At 43.4% G+C, this 21341-nt stretch overlaps 1 protein-coding gene across 1 annotated transcript in view; it reads right to left on the reverse strand.

Annotated features, from left to right (window-relative positions):
• Window positions 1–17727, reverse strand: part of LOC123748074 (uncharacterized) — a 95885-nt gene extending 78158 nt beyond the window's left edge. Inside the window, exons 1-3 of the mRNA XM_069332694.1 lie at window positions 17531–17727; window positions 16521–16663; window positions 14592–14696 (exon numbers count right to left, since the gene is read on the reverse strand). Coding sequence (XP_069188795.1) covers window positions 14592–14696; window positions 16521–16663; window positions 17531–17720 — 438 coding nt within the window. The 5' untranslated portion in view covers window positions 17721–17727. The remainder of the gene's footprint in view (window positions 1–14591; window positions 14697–16520; window positions 16664–17530) is intronic.
• Between the last annotated feature and the right edge of the window lie 3614 nt (window positions 17728–21341).

A 21341-nucleotide genomic window follows, 5' to 3' on the forward strand; every position in this document is an offset into this window, starting at 1 on the left:
AGTGACCTACCCACGTCAACATTAATGTGAGAGTGACCTACCCACGTCAACAGTAATGTGAGAGTGACCTACCCACGTCAGCAGTAATGTGAGTGTGACCTACCCACGTCAACAGTAATGTGAAAGTGACCTACCCAGGTCAGCAGTAATGTGAGAGTGACCTACCCACTTCAACAGTAATGTGAGAGTGACCTACCAACATCAGCAGTAATGTGAGAGTGACCTACCAACATCAGCAGTAATGTGAGAGTGACCTACCAACATCAGCAGTAATGTGAGAGTGACCTACCAACATCAGCACTAATGTGAGAGTGACCTATAAATGTCAGCAGTAACGTGAGTGACCTACCCACGTCAACAATAATGTGAGTGACCTACCCACGTCAACAGAAATGTGAAAGTGCCCTACCCACGTCAACAGTAATGTGAAAGTGCCCTACCCACGTCAACAGTAGTGTGAAAGTGACCTACCCACGTCAACCTTAATGTGAAAGTGACCTACCTTCGTCAGCAGTAATGTGAGAGTGACCTACCCACATCATCAGTAATGTGAGAGTGACCTACCCACGTCAACAGTAATGTGAAAGTTCCCTACCCACGTCAACAGTAATTTGAGAGTGACCTACCCACGTCAACCGTAATGTGAAAGTGACCTACCCTCGTCAGCAGTAATGTTAGAGTGACCTACCTACATCAGCAGTAATGTGAGAGTGACTTACCCACGTCAACAGTAATGTGAGAGTGACCTACCCCCATCAGCATTAATGTGAGAGTGTCCTATCCACATCAGCAGAAATGTGAGAGTGACCTTCCCACGTCAACAGTAATGTGAGAGTGACCAAACGAAATCATCAGTTATGTGAGAGTGACCTACCCATATCAGCAATAATGTAAGTGATCTACCCACGTCAACAGTAATGTGAGAGTGACCTACCCACGTCAACATTAATGTGAGAGTGACCTACCCGCGTCAGCAGTAATGTGAGAGTGACCTACCCACGTTAGCAGTAATGTGAGAGTGATCTATCCATGTCAGCAGGAATGTGAGAGTGACCTCCCCACATCAGCAGTAATGTGAGAATGACCTACCCACATCAGCAGTAATATGAGAGTGACCTACCCACATCAGCACTAATGTGAGAGTGACCTACGCACTTCAACAGTAATGTGAGAGTGACCTACCCACGTCAACATTAATGTGAGAGTGACCTACCCGCGTCAGCAGTAATGTGAGAGTGACCTACCCACGTTAGCAGTAATGTGAGAGTGATCTATCCACGTCAGTAGTAATGTGAGAGTGACCTCCCCACATCAGCAGTAATGTGAGAATGACCTACCCACATCAGCAGTAATATGAGAGTGACCTACCCACATCAGCACTAATGTGAGAGTGACCTACGCACTTCAACAGTAATGTGAGAGTGACCTACCCACGTCAACAATAAAGTGAGAGTGACTTATAAAAGTCAGCGGGAACCTGAGTGACCTACCCGCGTCAACAATAATGTGAATGACCTACCCACGTCAACAGTAATGTGAAAGTGCCCTACCTACGTCAACAGTAATGTGAGAGTGACCTACCAACGTCAAGCTTAATTTGAAAGTGGCCTACCCTCGTCAGCAGCAAAGTGAAAGTTACCTACCCACGTCAACAGTAATGAGAGAGTGACCTACCCACGTTAGCAGTAATGTGAAAGTGACCAATCCACGTCAGCAGTAATGTGAGAGTGACCTTCTCAAGTCAGCAGTAACGTGATAGTGACCTACCCACGTCAACAGTAACGTGAGAGTGACCTATTCACGTCAACAGTAATGTGAGAGTGACCTACTCACGTCAACAGTAATGTGAGAGTGACCTACACCCATCAGCAGTAATGTGAGAGTGACGTACCCACGTCAGCAGTAATGTGAGAGTGACCTACCCACGTCAGTAGTAATGTGAGAGTGACCTACCCACATCAGCAGTAATGTGAGAGTGATCTACCCACATCAGCAGTAATGTGTGAGTAACCTACCAACATCAGCAGTAATGTGAGAGTGACCTACTCACGTCAACAGTAATGTGAGAGAGACCTACCCCCATCAGCAGTAATGTGAGAGTGACGTACCCACGTCAACAGTAATGTGAGATTGACCTACCCAAGTCAACCTCAATGTGAAAGTGACCTACCCTTGTCAACAGTAATGTTAGAGTGACCTACCCACATCAGCAGTAATGTGAGAGTGACCTACCCACGTCAACAGTAATGTGAGATTGACCTACCCAAGTCAACCTCAATGTGAAAGTGACCTACCCTCGTCAACAGTAATGTGAGAGTGACCTACCCACGTCAGTAGTAATGTGAAAGTGACCTACCCACGTCAGCAGTAATGTGAGAGTGACCTATCCACATCACCAGTAATGTGAGAGCGACCTACCCACGTCAACAGTAATGTGAAAGTGCCCTACTTACGTCAACAGTAATGTGAGAGTGACCTACCCACGTCAGTAGTAATGTGAGAGTGACCTACCCACTTCAACAGTAATGTGAGAGTGACCTACCCCCATCAGCAGTAATGTGAGAGTGACCTACCCACGTCAAGAGTAATGTGAGTGTGACCTACCCACGTCAACAGTAATGTGAGAAAGACCTACTCACATCAGCAGAAATGTGAGAGTGACCTTCCCACGTCAACAGTAATGGGAGAGTGATCTACCCACATCAGCAGTAATGTGAGAGTTACCTACCCACATCAGCAGTAATGTGAGAGTGACCTACCAACATCAGCAGTAATGTGAGTGTGACCTACCAACATCAGCAGTACCGTGAGAGTGACCTACCCACGTCAACAATAATGTGAGTGACCTACCCACGTCACGGTAATGTGAAAGTGCCCTACCCACGTCAACAGTAGTGTGAGAGTGACCTACCCACGTCAACCTTGATGTAAAAGTGACCTACCCTCGTCAGCAGTAATGTGAGAGTGACCTACCCACATCAGCAGTAATGTGAGAGTGACCTACTCACGTCAACAGTAATGTGAGAGAGACCTACCCCCATCAGCAGTAATGTGAGAGTGACGTACCCACGTCAGTAGTAATGTGAGAGTGACCTACGCACGTCAACAGTAATGTGAAAGTGCTCTACCCACGTTAACAGTAATTTGAGAGTGACCTTCCCACGTCAACGGTAAAGTGAAAGTGACTTACCCAAGTCAACCTCAATGTGAAAGTGACCTACCCTCGTCAACAGTAATGTGAGAGTGACCTACCCACGTCAGTAGTAATGTGAAAGTGACCTACCCACGTCAGCAGTAATGTGAGAGTGACCTATCCACATCAGCAGTTATGTGAGAGCGACCTACCCACGTCAACAGTAATGTGAGAGTGATCTACCCACATCAGCAGTAATGTGAGAGTGACCTTCCCACGTCAACAGTAATGTGAGAGTGATCTACCCACATCAGCAGTAATGTGAGAGTAACCTACCCACATCAACAGTAATGTGAGAGTGATCTACCCAATTCAGCAATAATGTGAGAGTAACCTACCCACATCAGCAGTAATGTGAGAGTGGCCTTCCCACGTCAACAGTAATGTGAGAGTGATCTACCCACATCAGCAGTAATGTGACAGTAACCTTCCCACGTCAACAGTAATGTGAGAGACCTACCCACGTCAACAGTAATGTTAGAGTGACCTACCCACATCAGCAGTAATGTGAGAGTGACCTACCCACGTCAACAGTAATGTGAGATTGACCTACCCAAGTCAACCTCAATGTGAAAGTGACCTACCCTCGTCAACAGTAATGTGAGAGTGACCTACCCACGTCAGTAGTAATCTGAAAGTGACCTACCCACGTCAGCAGTAATGTGAGAGTGACCTATCCACATCAGCTGTTATGTGAGAGCGACCTACCCACGTCAACAGTAATGTGAGAGTGATCTACCCACATCAGCAGTAATGTGAGAGTAACCTTCCCACGTCAACAGTAATGTGAGAGTGATCTACCCACATCAGCAGTAATGTGAGAGTAACCTACCCACATCAACAGTAATGTGAGAGTGATCTACCCAATTCAGCAATAATGTGAGAGTAACCTACCCACATCAGCAGTAATGTGAGAGTGACCTTCCCACGTCAACAGTAATGTGAGAGTGATCTACCCACATCAGCAGTAATGTGAGAGTAACCTTCCCACGTCAACAGTAATGTGAGAGACCTACCCACGTCAACAGTAATGTGAGAGTGACCTACCCACATCAGCAGTAATGTGAGAGTGACCTTCCCACGTCAACAGTAATATGAGAGTGATCTACCCACATCAGCAGTAATGTGAGAGTAACCTACCCACATCAGCAGTAATGTGAGAGACCTACCCACGTCAACAGTAATGTGAGAGTGACCTACCCACATCAGCAGAAATGTGAGAGTGACCTTCCCAAGTCAACAGTAATGTGAGAGACCTATCCACGTCAACAGTAATGTGAGAGTGACCTACCCACGTCAACAGTAATGTGAGAGTGACCTACCCACGTCAGCAGTAATGTGAGAGTGACCTACCCACGTCAACAGTAATGTAAAAATGACCTACCCACGTCAGCAGTAATGTGAGAGTGACCTACCCACTTCAACAGTAATGTGAGAGTGACCTACCAACATCAGCAGTAATGTGAGAGTGACCTACCAACATCAGCAGTAATGTGAGAGTGACCTACCAACATCAGCACTAATGTGAGAGTGACCTATAAATGTCAGCAGTAACGTGAGTGGCCTACCCACGTCAACAATAATGTGAGTGACCTACCCACGTCAACAGTAATGTGAAAGTGCCCAACCCACGTCAACAGTTATGTGAGAGTGACCTACCCACGTCAGCAGTAATGTGAGAGTGACCTACCCACGTCAACAGTAATGTAAAAATGACCTACCCACGTCAGCAGTAATGTGAGAGTGACCTACCCACTTCAACAGTAATGTGAGAGTGACCTACCAACATCAGCAGTAATGTGAGAGTGACCTACCAACATCAGCAGTAATGTGAGAGTGACCTACCAACATCAGCACTAATGTGAGAGTGACCTATAAATGTCAGCAGTAACGTGAGTGGCCTACCCACGTCAACAATAATGTGAGTGACCTACCCACGTCAACAGTAATGTGAAAGTGCCCAACCCACGTCAACAGTAATGTGAGAGTGACCTACCCACGTCAGTAGTAATGTGAGAGTGACCTACCCACATCAGCAGTAATGTGAGACTGACCTACACACATCAGAAGTAATGTGAGAGTGACCTACCAACATCAGCAGTAATGTGAGAGTGACCTACCAACATCAGCAGTAATGTGAGAGTGACCTACCAACATCAGCACTAATGTGAGAGTGACCTTTAAATGTCAGCAGTAACGTGAGTGACCTACCCACGTCAACAATAATGTGAGTGACCTACCCACGTCAACAGTAATGTGAAAGTGCCCTACCCACGTCAACAGTAATGTGAGAGTGACCTACCCACGTCAACAGTAATGTGAAAGTGACCTACCCACGTCAGCAGTAATGTGAGAGTGACCTACCCACTTCAACAGTAATGTGAGAGTGACCTACCAACATCAGCAGTAATGTGAGAGTGACCTACCAACATCAGCAGTAATGTGAGAGTGACCTACCAACATCAGCACTAATGTGAGAGTGACCTATAAATGTCAGCAGTAACGTGAGTGACCTACCCACGTCAACAATAATGTGAGTGACCTACCCACGTCAACAGTAATGTGAAAGTGCCCTACCCACGTCAACAGTAATGTGAGAGTGACCTACCCACGTCAGTAGTAATGTGAGAGTGACCTACCCACATCAGCAGTAATGTGAGACTGACCTACACACATCAGCAGTAATGTGAGAGTGACCTACCCACATCAACACTAATGTGAGAGTGACCTACGCACGTCAACAGTAATGTGAGAGTGATCTACCCACGTCAACAATAATGTGAGAGTGACCTACTAACGTCAACAGTATAGTGAGAGTGACCTACCCATGTCAGCAGTAACGTGTGAGTGACCTACCCACGTCAACAGTAATGGGAAAGTGACCTACACACGTCAGCAGTAATGTGAGAGTGACCTACCCTCACTAACAGTAACGTAATTGACCTTCGCACGTCAGCAGTAATGTGAGTGTGACCAACGCAAGTCAAAAGTAATGTGAGAGTGACCTACCCACTTCAACAGTAATGTGAGAGTGACCTACCCACGTCAACAGTATTGCGTGAGTGACGTACTCTCACAAACAGTAATGTGAGAGTGACCTACCCACATCAGCAGTAATGTGAGAGTGACTTACCCACGTCAACAGTAATATGAGAGTGTCCTACCCACATCAACAGTAATGTGAGAGTGACATACCCACGTCAACAGTAATGTGAGAGTGACCGACCCACATCAGCAGTAACGTGAGAGTGACCTACCCACGTCAACAGTAATGTGAGAGTAACCTACCTCCATCAGCAGTAATGTGAGAATGACCTACTATCATCAGCAGTAATGTGAGAGTGACCTACCCACGTCAACAGTAATGTGAGAGTGACCTACCTTCATCAGCAGTAATGTGAGAGTGACCTATCCACATCAGCAGTAATGTGAGAGCGACCTACCCACGACAACAGTAATGTGACTGTGACCTACCCACGTCAACAGTAATGTGAGAGTGACCTACCCACATCTTAAGAAATGTGAGAGTGACCTTCCCACGTCAACAGTAATGGAAGAGTGATCTACCAACATCAGCAGTAATGTGAGAGTGACCTACCCACGTCAGCAGTAATGTGAGAGTGACCTACTCACGTTAGCAGTAATGTGAGAGTGACGTACCCACGTCAGCAGTAATTTGAGAGTGACCTAACCACGTCAGTAGTAATGTGAAAGTGACCTACCTACATCAACAGTAATGTTAGAGTGACCTACCAGCATCAGCAGTAATGTGAGAGTGACCTACCAACATCAGCAGTAATGTGAGTGTGACCTACCAACATCAGCAGTACCGTGAGAGTGACGTACCCACGTCAACAATAATGTGAGTGACCTACCCACGTCAACAGTAATGTGAAAGTGCCCTACCCACGTCAACAGTAGTGTGAGAGTGACCTACCCACGTCAACCTTGATGTGAAAGTGACCTACCCTCGTCAGCAGTAATGTGAGAGTGACCTACCCACATCAGCAGTAATGTGAGAGTGACCTACTCACGTCAACATTAATGTGAGAGAGACCTACACCCATCAGCAGTAATGTGAGAGTGACGTACCCACGTCAGTAGTAATGTGAGAGTGACCTACGCACGTCAACAGTAATGTGAAAGTGCTCTACCCACGTTAACAGTAATTTGAGAGTGACCTACCCACGTCAACGGTAATGTGATAGTGACTTACCCTCGTCAGCAGTAATGTTAGAGTGACCTACCCACATCAGCAGTAATGTGAGAGTGACCTACCCACGTCAACAGTAATGTGAGATTGACCTACCCAAGTCAACCTCAATGTGAAAGTGACCTACCCTCGTCAACAGTAATGTGAGAGTGACCTACCCACGTCAGTAGTAATGTGAAAGTGACCTACCCACGTCAGCAGTAATGGGAGAGTGACCTATCCACATCATCAGTAACGTGAGAGCGACCTACCCACGTCAACAGTAATGTGAGAGTGATCTACCCACAGCAGTAATGTGAGAGTGACCTTCCCACGTCAACAGTAATGTGAGAGTGATCTACCCACATCAGCAGTAATGTGAGAGTAACCTACCCACATCAACAGTAATGTGAGAGTGATCTACCCAATTCAGCAATAATGTGAGAGTAACCTACCCACATCAGCAGTAATGTGAGAGTGACCTTCCCACGTCAACAGTAATGTGAGAGTGATCTACCCACATCAGCAGTAATGTGAGAGTAACCTTCCCACGTCAACAGTAATGTGAGAGACCTACCCACGTCAACAGTAATGTGAGAGTGACCTACCCACATCAGCAGTAATGTGAGAGTGACCTTCCCACGTCAACAGTATTGTGAGAGTGATCTACCCACATCAGCAGTAATGCGAGAGTAACCTACCCACATCAGCAGTAATGTGAGAGACCTACCCACGTCAACAGTAATGTGAGAGTGACCTACCCACATCAGCAGAAATGTGAGAGTGACCTTCCCAAGTCAACAGTAATGTGAGAGACCTATCCACGTCAACAGTAATGTGAGAGTGACCTACCCACGTCAACTTTAATGTGGGAGTGACCTACCCACGTCAGCAGTAATGTGAGAGTGACCTACCCACGTCAACAGTAATGTGAGAGTTACCTACCCACATCACCAGTAATGTGAGAGTGACCTACCCACGTCAACAGTAATGTGAGAGTGACCTACCTACGTCAGCAGTAATGTGAGAGTGACCTACCCACGTCAACAGTAATGTGAAAGTGACCTACCCACGTTAGCAGTAATTTGAGAGTGATGTACCTACTTCAGTAGTAATGTGAAAGTGACCTACGCACGTAAACAATAATGTGAGTGACCTATAAATGTCAGCAGTAACGTGAGTGACCTACCCACGTCAACAATAATGTGAGTGACCTACCCACGTCAACAGTAATGTGAAAGTGCCCTACCCACGTCAACAGTAGTGTGAGAGTAACCTACCCACTTCAACCTTAATGTGAAAGTGACCTACCCTCGTCAGCAGAAATGTGAGAGTGACCTACAGACATCAGCAGTAATGTGAGAGTGACCTACCAACATCAGCACTAATGTGAGAGTGACCTATAAATGTCAGCAGTAACGTGAGTGACCTACCCACGTCAACAATAATGTGAGTGACCTACCCACGTCAACAGTAATGTGAAAGTGCCCTACCCACGTCAACAGTAATGTGAGAGTGACCTACCCACGTCAACAGTAATGTGAAAGTGACCTACCCACGTCAGCAGTAATGTGAGAGTGACCTACCCACTTCAACAGTAATGTGAGAGTGACCTACCAACATCAGCAGTAATGTGAGAGTGACCTACCAACATCAGCAGTAATGTGAGAGTGACCTACCAACATCAGCACTAATGTGAGAGTGACCTATAAATGTCAGCAGTAACGTGAGTGACCTACCCACGTCAACAATAATGTGAGTGACCTACCCACGTCAACAGTAATGTGAAAGTGCCCTACCCACGTCAACAGTAATGTGAGAGTGACCTACCCACGTCAGTAGTAATGTGAGAGTGACCTACCCACATCAGCAGTAATGTGAGACTGACCTACACACATCAGAAGTAATGTGAGAGTGACCTACCCACATCAACACTAATGTGAGAGTGACCTACGCACGTCAACAGTAATGTGAGAGTAACCTACCCACGCCAACAATAATGTGAGAGTGACTTATAAATGTCAGCAGTAACCTGAGTGACCTACCCACATCAGCCGTAATGTGAGAGTGACCTACACACATCAGCAGTAATGTGAGAGTGACCTACCCACATCAACACTAATGTGAGAGTGACCTACGCACGTCAACAGTAACGTGAGAGTGATCTACCCACGTCAACAATAATGTAAGAGTGACCTACTAACGTCAACAGTATAGTGAGAGTGACCTACCCATGTCAGCAGTAACGTGTGAGTGACCTACCCACGTCAACAGTAATGGGAAAGTGACCTACACACGTCAGCAGTAATGTGAGAGTGACCTACCCTCACTAACAGTAACGTAATTGACCTTCGCACGTCAGCAGTAATGTGAGTGTGACCAACGCAAGTCAAAAGTAATGTGAGAGTGACCTACCCACTTCAACAGTAATGTGAGAGTGACCTACCCACGTCAACAGTATTGCGTGAGTGACCTACTCTCACAAACAGTAATGTGAGAGTGACCTACCCACATCAGCAGTAATGTGAGAGTGACTTACCCACGTCAACAGTAATATGAGAGTGTCCTACCCACATCAACAGTAATGTGAGAGTGACATACCCACGTCAACAGTAATGTGAGAGTGACCGACCCACATCAGCAGTAACGTGAGAGTGACCTACCCACGTCAACAGTAATGTGAGAGTAACCTACCTCCATCAGCAGTAATGTGAGAATGACCTACTATCATCAGCAGTAATGTGAGAGTGACCTACCCACGTCAACAGTAATGTGAGAGTGACCTACCTTCATCAGCAGTAATGTGATAGTGACCTATCCACATCAGCAGTAATGTGATAGCGACCTACCCACGACAACAGTAATGTGACTGTGACCTACCCACGTCAACAGTAATGTGAGAGTGACCTACCCACATCTTAAGAAATGTGAGAGTGACCTTCCCACGTCAACAGTAATGGGAGAGTGATCTACCAACATCAGCAGTAATGTGAGAGTGACCTACCCACGTCAGCAGTAATGTGAGATTGACCTACTTACGTTAGCAGTAATGTGAGAGTGACGTACCCACGTCAGCAGTAATTTGAGAGTGACCTAACCACGTCAGTAGTAATGTGAAAGTGACCTACCCACATCAACAGTAATGTTAGAGTGACCTACCCACATCAGCAGTAATGTGAGAGTGACCTACCAACATCAGCAGTAATGTGTGTGTGACCTACCAACATCAGCAGTACCGTGAGAGTGACGTACCCACGTCAACAATAATGTGAGTGACCTACCCACGTCAACAGTAATGTGAAAGTGCCCTACCCACGTCAACAGTAGTGTGAGAGTGACCTACCCACGTCAAATTTGATGTGAAAGTGACCTACCCTCGTTAGCAGTAATGTGAGAGTGACCTACCCACATCAGCAGTAATGTGAGAGTGACCTACTCACGTCAACAGTAATGTGAGAGAGACCTACACCCATCAGCAGTAATGTGAGAGTGACGTACCCACGTCAGTAGTAATGTGAGAGTGACCAACGCCCGTCAACAGTAATGTGAAAGTGCTCTACCCACGTTAACAGTAATTTGAGAGTGACCTACCCACGTCAACGGTAATGTGATAGTGACTTACCCTCGTCAGCAGTAATGTTAGAGTGACCTACCCACATCAGCAGTAATGTGAGAGTGACCTACCCACGTCAACAGTAATGTGAGATTGACCTACCCAAGTCAACCTCAATGTGAAAGTGACCTACCCTCGTCAACAGTAATGTGAGAGTGACCTACCCACGTCAGTAGTAATGTGAAAGTGACCTACCCACGTCAGCAGTAATGGGAGAGTGACCTATCCACATCATCAGTAACGTGAGAGCGACCTACCCACGTCAACAGTAATGTGAGAGTGATCTACCCACAGCAGTAATGTGAGAGTGACCTTCCCACGTCAACAGTAATGTGAGAGTGATCTACCCACATCAGCAGTAATGTGAGAGTAACCTACCCACATCAACAGTAATGTGAGAGTGATCTACCCAATTCAGCAATAATGTGAGAGTAACCTACCCACATCAGCAGTAATGTGAGAGTGACCTTCCCACGTCAACAGTAATGTGAGAGTGATCTACCCACATCAGCAGTAATGTGAGAGTAACCTTTCCACGTCAACAGTAATGTGAGAGACCTACCCACGTCAACAGTAATGTGAGAGTGACCTACCCACATCAGCAGTAATGTGAGAGTGACCTTCCCACGTCAACAGAAATGTGAGAGTGATCTACCCACATCAGCAGTAATGTGAGAGTAACCTACCCACATCAGCAGTAATGTGAGAGACCTACCCACGTCAACAGTAATGTGAGAGTGACCTACCCACATCAGCAGAAATGTGAGAGTGACCTTCCCAAGTCAACAGTAATGTGAGAGACCTATCCACGTCAACAGTAATGTGAGAGTGACCTACCCACGTCAACATTAATGTGGGAGTGACCTACCCACGTCAGCAGTAGTGTGAGAGTGACCTACCCACGTCAACAGTAATGTGAGAGTGACCTACCCACATCAGCAGTAATGTGAGAGTGACCTACCCACGTCAACAGTAATGTGAGAGTGACCTACCCACGTCAGCAGTAATGTGAGAGTGACCTACCCACGTCAACAGTAATGTGAAAGTGACCTACCCACGTTAGCAGTAATTTGAGAGTGATGTACCTACTTCAGTAGTAATGTGAAAGTGACCTACGCACGTAAACAATAATGTGAGTGACCTATAAATGTCAGCAGTAACGTGAGTGACCTACCCACGTCAACAATAATGTGAGTGACCTACCCACGTCAACAGTAATGTGAAAGTGCCCTACCCACGTCAACAGTAGTGTGAGAGTGACCTACCCACTTCAACCTTAATGTGAAAGTGACCTACCCTCGTCAGCAGAAATGTGAGAGTGACCTACAGACATCAACAGTAATGTGAGAGTGACCTACCCCCATCAGCAGTAATGTGAGAGTGACGTACCCACGTCAGCAGTAATGTGAGGGTGACCTACCCACGTCAGTAGTAATGTGAGAGTGACCTACGCACGTCAACAGTAATTTGAGAGTGACCTACCCACATCAACAATAATGTGAGTGACCTACCCACATCAACAGTAATGTGAAAGTGCTCTACCCACAGTAATGTGAGAGTGACCTACCCAAGTCAACCTCAATGTGAAAGTGACCTACCATCGTCAACAGTAATATGAGAGTGATCTACCCACGTCAGTAGTAATGTGAAAGTGACCTATCCACATCAGCAATAATGTGAGAGCGACCTACCCACATCAACAGTAATGTGAGTGTGACCTACCCACGTCAACAGTAATGTTAGAGTGATCTACCCACATCAGCAGTAATGTGAGAGTAACCTACCCACATCAGCAGTAATGTGAGAGACCTACCCACGTCAACAGTAATGTAAAAGTGACCTACCCACGTCAAAATTAATGTGAAACTGACCTACCAACGTTAGCTGTAATGTGAGAGTGACCTACCCACATCAGCAGAAATGTGAGAGTGACCTTCCTACGTCAAGAGTAATGTGAGAGTGATATACTTACATCAGCAGTAATGTGAGAGTGACCTAACCACATCAGCAGTAAAGTGAGAGTGACCTACCCAAATCAGCAGTAATGTGAGAGACCTATCCACGTCAACAGTAATGTGAGAGTGACCTACCCACGTCAGCATTAATGTGAGAGTGACCTACCCACGTCAGCAGTAATGTGAGAGTGACCTACTCACGTTAGCAGTAATATGAGAGTGACGTACCCACATCAGCAGTAATGTGAGAGTGACCTACCAACTTCAGCAGTAATGTGAGAGTGACCTATCCACATCAGACGTAATGTGAGAGTGACCTACCAACATCAGCAGTAACGTGAGAGTGACCTACCAACATCAGCAGTAATGTGAGAGTGACCTACCAACATCAGCAGTAATGTGAGAGTGACCTACCAACATCAGCAGTAATGTGAGAGTGACCTAGGCACGTCAACAGTAATGTGAGAGTGACCTATCCACGTCAACAATAATGTGAGAGTGACCTACACACGTCAGCAGTAATGTGAAAGTGCCCTACCCACGTCAACAGTAGTGTGAAAGTGACCTACCCACGTCAACCTTAATGTGAAAGTGACCTACCCTCGTCAGCAGTAATGTGAGAGTGACCTACCCACATCAGCAGTAATGTGAGAGTGACCTACCCACATCAGCACTAACGTGAGAGTGACCTAGGCACGTCAACAGTAATGTGAGAATGACCTACCCACGTCAACAATAATGTGAGAGTGACTTATAAATGTCAGCAGTAACGTGAGTGACCTACCCGCGTCAGGAGTAACGTGAGTGACCTACCCACGTCAACAATAATGTGAGTGACCTACCCACGTCAACAGTAATGTGAAAGTGCCCTACCCACGTCAACAGTAGTGTGAGAGTGACCTACCCTCGTCAGCAGCAAGGTGAAAGTTACCTACCCACGTCAACAGTAATGTGAGAGTGACCTACCCATGTTAGCAGTAATGTGAAAATGACCTACCCACGTCAATCTTAATGCAAAAGTGACCTACCCTCGTCAGCAGCAAAGTGAAAGTTACCTACCCACGTCACCAGTAATGTGAGAGTGACCTTCTCACGTCAGCAGTAACGTGAGAGTGACCTACCCACGTCTACAATAACGTGAGTGACATTTCAACAATAATGTGAGAGTGACCTACCCTCGTCAACAATAGTGTGAGAGTGACCTACCCACGTCAACAATAATGTGAAAGGGACCTAGCCACATCAACAGTAATGTGAGTGTGACCTACCCACGTCAACAAAAATGTGAGAGTGACCTACTCACGTCAACAGTAACGTGAGAGTGACCTACCCACGTCAACAGTAACATGAGTGACCTACCTACGTCAATAATATTGTGAGAGTGATCTACCCACTTCAACAATAATGTGAGAGTGACCTACCAACATCAAGAGAATTGTGAGAGTGATCTACCCACGTCAGGAGTAACTTGAGAGTTACCTACCCACGTCAACAGTAATGTGAAAGTGACCTACCCACGTCAACAGTAATGTGAAAGTGACCTACCCACGTCAACAGTAATGTGAAAGTGACCTTCCCACGTCCTCAGTAATGTGAGTGTGAAGTACGCACATCAACAGTAATGTGAGAGTGACCTACCCGCCGAGCCTGGTCGACCACGTGGGGGAGCTGCGTTAGCGTCATGTTAGCGTCCTGGCCGTCCGCTGCCACCTCCCACACTGATATTCCTGAAGGAGCCACTAGCTGACCGACGCACATGTAAAATAATAATAATATAGTTTACATGTTTCTTATTTACATTCACAGACGAGTAACTAAACATTCACTGAAAACTTTATTTTTGATAATATATACATCCATTGTAATCACTAGACATAAATTAATTCATTTGGCTCCCATTGAGTATACTTATAATTTAGATTTCTAACTTAATGAAGATTGATGAAGATCATTCCCGTGCCATCAAGAACACGGGAATGAATAGCCCGTAACTGAATTGTAGATTGATTGATTGATGAAGATTAAGGAAGAAATTGAGGATGCCTGAAGCGCTGCACTTCTGGACGGCTACACTCAGGCACTGAAACAGAAAGCTGGCAGCTCTGGGGAATCTTGTAAAGTCAATGTGCCTAGAACCCAATACCTTGAGAAAGATCATTGCCCTCTTGCCCCAGTGGCCAAGTATCTTAGATGCTACAGCAACAAATGTGTACAGATTTTCCAGATGCCTATACTTGTTTAGGCATCTGGAAGCATCTTTACTGCTTCCCTGTGGTTAGCCCTGCCACATGCTTGCCCAACCCCTGAGTGTTTACAGGTGACAGCCAGGGTCGATGCACACATCTACATCCGCACCAGCTGTGTGCCATTCTTTAAGGATAAAGCAACCTCACTCGTTCAGACAGTCACCAAAGGTTAGTTCCTGAACAATCACCATGGGGCTCTTGTAGGATTTTCTATACAGGATTGTTCCATGCAGAGGAGGAAGAAAGAAAGGTGGGCAAAGCAATCCCTTGGATAGACAACATCTTAGAAAGTTAGATTATGTAGCGATAAGCGTCTTGAGAGAAAGTAAAGGGCATCATAAGAGTCGATTGTGTGAATTCTGTTACTCAGGATTATTACTTATTCAGTTACAGGTAACTGAATTTTTGGCATCTAGGATCGTCGTTGCCGGCAACTCAAGTGGACACCTGAAGTATTGATACACTCCAGGAGGGCTCCATGTTACCGGCAAGAGTGCCATTATCAAGAAACCAAATGTTTAGCTTCCTTGGTCGACAATCAATGACCTCTTTAATGACTAAGCAAGAAAGAAGGTGGTGCTAAGAAATCGCACTGGTGCATACCTTCACACTAATTAATTTCATATTCCCAAAGAGAACCTTAGATTCGCCACTGTAACATGACTGGACGAATGGATTACTAGGAGATAATTGGCTATGAACAAATATGAGAACAGCGTCTCTTCAAAAATGATAAAAGGCATTTTATAATCTAGCTTAACTACTTCCTTCTGGTCTGTGAAACTAGCAATGCATGTTCGTGCCTCAACTAAACAGCCTTATGGAGACTCTAAACACAAGCTGGTTGGGTTTTAGCATGGTGACTGCTGCAATGTTCCCATCCTGTTAGAATAAATGTTGCTGTTGTTTTAGATTCAGCTACTCAGAACATAAAGTTCCAAGTAGCACGGACTATGGTGAACCCGTAAGTGGAGGCTCTTTGGAGCAATTATCTATATCAATGACTGATACTAGAGATCTGGGGAAGGATGTGAGTCTTCAGTCCTGGAGGGCTGGATGAACCAGTTATGGAGCTTGTGGGGTTAGTGTAGACCACTAGCTCTAGGCACAAATACTTGTTTTCTTTGCCTGAGACTTTGGCTAGCTGTGCTGTCGTTGGAGTTTGGTGAGGTGGCCTCCATGAGGAGGTCTTGTACCAAGAGTTGTCGTATTTGTGGTCCGGCGGTGGAGCTCCTACTAAGATTTCCTCGTTTGAGGTGTCCATAACATCCGTAGAGGGTGTTTTAATGAAGGTTGGAATTGTTAGTGTATTAATATATACCTTATTTGTAATAATTGCAATGAAATGTGATGAGGGGATGCTGAGGGCCTGGTGGACGATAATGACGGAGCAGCTTGGCTGTGAAGTAGCTTCAAGTACCGCGCCTGGAGGCCAATAATTCCTCGAAATATATTTAAATGTTTCTGAAATTAAAGTTAAAATTCATTAAAATTATACTCTATTCTTCAAGTAAAAAGTTCTATTGAAACAATTTTATACATTTACATATATACCGACTTGATAATTTCTTTCTGAAAAGTAGACAAGTTCTTTGGTTATTAGTGGCAAATTTTCTAGTGTCATTTATTCCAAAATTAGTCAGCCCGTCCTCCAAAAATGGGGAGGTAAATGTAAGAGCACAAATAAGTGCAATTATGTACTATTCATAGCAGTCAGGAATTGTACTTATTTTCACTTAGTAATAAATCGTACTGTCAAATATATTGTGAATATTTGAGTTTACTTGAAAAACTGAATAGAAAACCACGACCTCACCTAACCGTCTTAGTTTTTAAAGATAATAATTTTATTGCTTCTTAATTACACTTAGTACTTAACCTATAGCTATATTGATATTATAGTTTTATGGAACTAATAAAACAAAACTAAAATATATCAATAAATTGTATAGTAACTTAGGATATTTTCCAATTTTGTATAAAATCCCTATTGTTTAGTAAAACTAAAAAAGAAATTCCTGATATTTAAAACTTTGGTATAGTAATTCGAACTTGAAAACTTCATCCTAAAATTCTAAGTGTCAACAGAAAACGAGGAGAATAAATGGGGAGGTAAATGTAACAGCCCCATAAGTGCAATTATGTTCTGTGTATGACAGTCAGGAAATGTACTTATTACACTTAGTGTTAAATCGTACTGTTAATTCAGAGAATGGGTTGAAATAGTTTTGTGCTGATGATTATTTAACATATATAGATAATACAACAAAGGTTTTCAAACGATTTGTAATTCTCGAATATGAAAACAAAATGTTGCTTTCAGTTACCGACCTTGAGGAATAAGCGGTGAACTGGCCGTCACAAGACGAATGAATATAACAACTTGTCCCAACACTGCTACGGTCCTGCTCGCCGCTGCGGTCCTGCTTACCGCTACGGTCCTGCTTACCGCTGCGGTCCTGCTCACCACTACGGTCCTGCTCGCCGTTGCGGTCCTGCTCATAGCTGCTGGTAGCGGCATCCTCTTACTTAACCCCAACTAGATGTTAAGATTAAAAAAAAAAAATAGCCTGTCAGCTAAATAATACTAATAAGGCCACAATGTATTACCTTGAATAAAAATTTTCAAAATTTTTGTAATTTTAAATTAATTGTGACTTCTTGAGGGGTCTCCCCTTACTCATGGAGTTGGTTACAGTTATAGTGGCGCTGTCCACCTTAACTATTGGTCCCTATAGGCTTAATACACCCACTGTCACCACAATATTGACTGCACACTAATTTTAAATTAGCTCTAGTTAATTTAAGAAAATTTTATATCTATGATATAATTCCAGATAATCTGTTATTTTGGCCAAATTGTTAACGCCTAATTGTGCTAATTGTGTCATTACTGTAAGTAACACGGTTTGATCAATGAGAATGAAAGATGGTATATGATTGTCAGAGAACCAGGAGACCAGCCAATCAGAAGACCTATAGCAACGTGCTGAAGCGGCTCTGAACAATCTGTCTGGCATCGAGATGTCATGACAGATCTTACGTTGAGTTTGCCTCTTGACCCAAACTCTTAATTCCTGATATTTCAACAAATTCATCAGAGAATGCTACTTGTAAACCACTATTCTTTGAAGACCTTGTGTAGTTTTAGTTCATTTTGTGATGTGTCACCTAGTTGAAGGCTGACATTGTAGTAGCTAAAACTGCCGTGAAAGACACAATGATAATTTAGTTGGGAGCTGTTAGAATTAATGACTACTGAAATTTAGTGAATATATCAATTCAAGGTGACATTGAACTAGCGCTGAACAGCAACCAATGTTACTACAACCCGTGCTGGACAGCTGGGGCGCCGACAGGTGGGTGGACAGCGCTTCGATTTAGTAGTCAGGATGTTCCGGGTTCGATCCCCGGTGGAGGTGGAGACAAATGGGCAAAATGTTTCTTTCACCCTGATGCTCCTGTTACCTAGCAGTAAATAGGTACCTGGGAGTTAGACAGCTACGGGCTGCTTCCTGGGGGTGTTTAACAAAAAGGAGGCCTGGTCGAGGACCAGGCCGTGGGGATGCTAAACCCCGAAATCATCTCAAGATAACCTCAAGATAACCCATGAACCAGGCCACTATTCTAGAACTGTTAATAAAGTTAAACAGGCAGTATTTTCAGGAATGTTTCTTCGAGCCTTGAGGGTGTGCAGCCCCGAGTTTTTTGATGAAGAGATTATTACCATTTAGAAATTGGGAAGAGTTTACAATCCCCTAATGTGTTTTTGTAGTGCACGTTCGGGCAAGCTTAACGTACGTTTTATCATATCCTCAAAGCTAAACCAGAAATCAAAAACTCATTGCTGGTTCCTTATGCGGTAAGAATTGAAAAAATTTTCCCGGTTTTTAAGAACATTAATATTAATTTGGTATTCAATAAAAGTACGATCAAGTCCATTTTAATACAAAACTCCCCTGGTACAGCAGGTTGTGTGTGTTTGATTCCCTGCAATGATTGAGAGTTTGTGTACTTCAGACAAACAGAAAAATCCTTACAATTGCATTTGTCCCAACATGCTTATAGTACTAGAACTGCCCAAACGCTTAGTGCACTGTATCTACATACAAGTATGAGTGATCACACACTATTAATTGGGAAGGAGCGAAAAGTATTACCAGTTGCAGCAGTTTCGTGGATTGGAATTTGATTGAGTCTGCCCTAATCAGTGCCCAAATCTTGTCGATGTTAGCACTCTTTTTAAGTTATAATATTGCACAATAGTTTAAGAAAAAACTCTGAAAGGAAGGGTTACAATGTCTCAATACAATATTATAATCAAATATTATATGTCTGTTTAATGAGGTTTTTTGTTTAATCTTTCATACTTATTCTCTGACCGCTTGTTCCTTCTGACTGTTCTAAGCTAATCTATACCTATTTCTGGGTAAATCTTTTCCTGGGGATGGGTGGTCTAGTTGCAGTTGTTGGCCTCCACTTTCCTTCTGTTTCTCTCAGTCACTCCGGTGTTCACAGCTGTTTTGATCAGCCGAAACGTTCATCTCCATTTCCCATTTCTCTATGGATTTTCCACATACCAATAATAAAGTTTCATGATCGTCAACTGCAACTATATATATATATATATATTATATATATATATATATATATATATATATATATATATATATATATATATATATATATATATATATATATATATACATGTATATATATATATATATATATATATATATATATATATATATATATATATATATATATATATATATATATATATATATGTCGTACCTAGTAGCCAGAACGCACTTTTCAGCCTACTATGCAAGGCCCGATTTGCCTAATAAGCCAAGTTTTCCTGAATTAATATATTTTCTCTAATTTTTTTCTTATGAAATGATAAAGCTACCCATTTCATAATGTATGAGGTCAATTTTTTTTTATTGGAGTTAAAATTAACGTAAATATATGACCGAACCTAACCAACCCTACCTAACCTAACCTAACCTATCTTAATAGGTTAGGTTAGGTAAGGTGGCCGAAAAAGTTAGGTTAGGTTAGGTTAGGTAGGTTAGGTAGTCGAAAAACCATTAATTCATGAAAACGTGGCTTATTAGGCAAATCGGGCCTTGCATAGTAGGCTGAGAAGTGCGTTCTGGCTACTAGGTACGACATATATATATATATATATATATATATATATATATATATATATATATATATATATATATATATATATATATATATATATATATATATATATATATATATATATAAATATATGTCGTACCTAGTAGCCAGAACGCATTTCTCAGCCTACTATGCAAGGCCCAATTTGCCTAATAAGCCAAGTTTTCATGAATTAATTGTTTTTCGACTACCTAACCCACTTAACCTAGCCTAACCTAACTTTTTCGGCTACCTAACCTAACCTAACCTATAAAGATAGGTTAGGTTAGGTTAGGTAGGGTTGGTTAGATTCGGTCATATGTCTACGTTAATTTGAACTCCAATAAAAAAAATTGACCTCATACATAATGAAATAGGTAGCTTTATCATTTCATAAGAAAAAAATTAGTGAAAATATATTAATTCAGGAAAACTTGGCTTATTAGGCAAATCGGGCCTTGCATAGTAGGGCGAGAAGTGCATTCTGGCAACTAGGTACGACATATATATACATATATATATATATATATATATATATATATATATATATATATATATATATATATATATATAAACGAAAACAACAGCCCAGAAATGACTCGAACCAATACTGCCAGAAGCACTAGCAACTGGTGTACAGGACACCCTAACCACTCAACCATCATGACCGGACAAAAGATGATGGCAGCTGAGGGTAATTTCCCCCATCATCCCACCGGCACCCTGATGGTAATCTTGGACATAGTATTTCATCTAATCAAAGAATGAGGTGATTATATATATATAAATTATATATAAAAATATAAGGGGTACCACCTCTGAAGCAAGTGTAGGGACCCATAGCCTCGGAGAAGAAAATAAAGAGTACTCAGAGATGACCTTGGGGATCCTCATTGAACACTGATATTTTCTTCTCCTACCACACCTATTCTTTTGGTAAGTGTATATATATATATATATATATATATAT

This window comes from Procambarus clarkii, chromosome 28 (genome assembly GCF_040958095.1).
Source record: "Procambarus clarkii isolate CNS0578487 chromosome 28, FALCON_Pclarkii_2.0, whole genome shotgun sequence".
Taxonomy (NCBI): domain Eukaryota; kingdom Metazoa; phylum Arthropoda; class Malacostraca; order Decapoda; family Cambaridae; genus Procambarus; species Procambarus clarkii.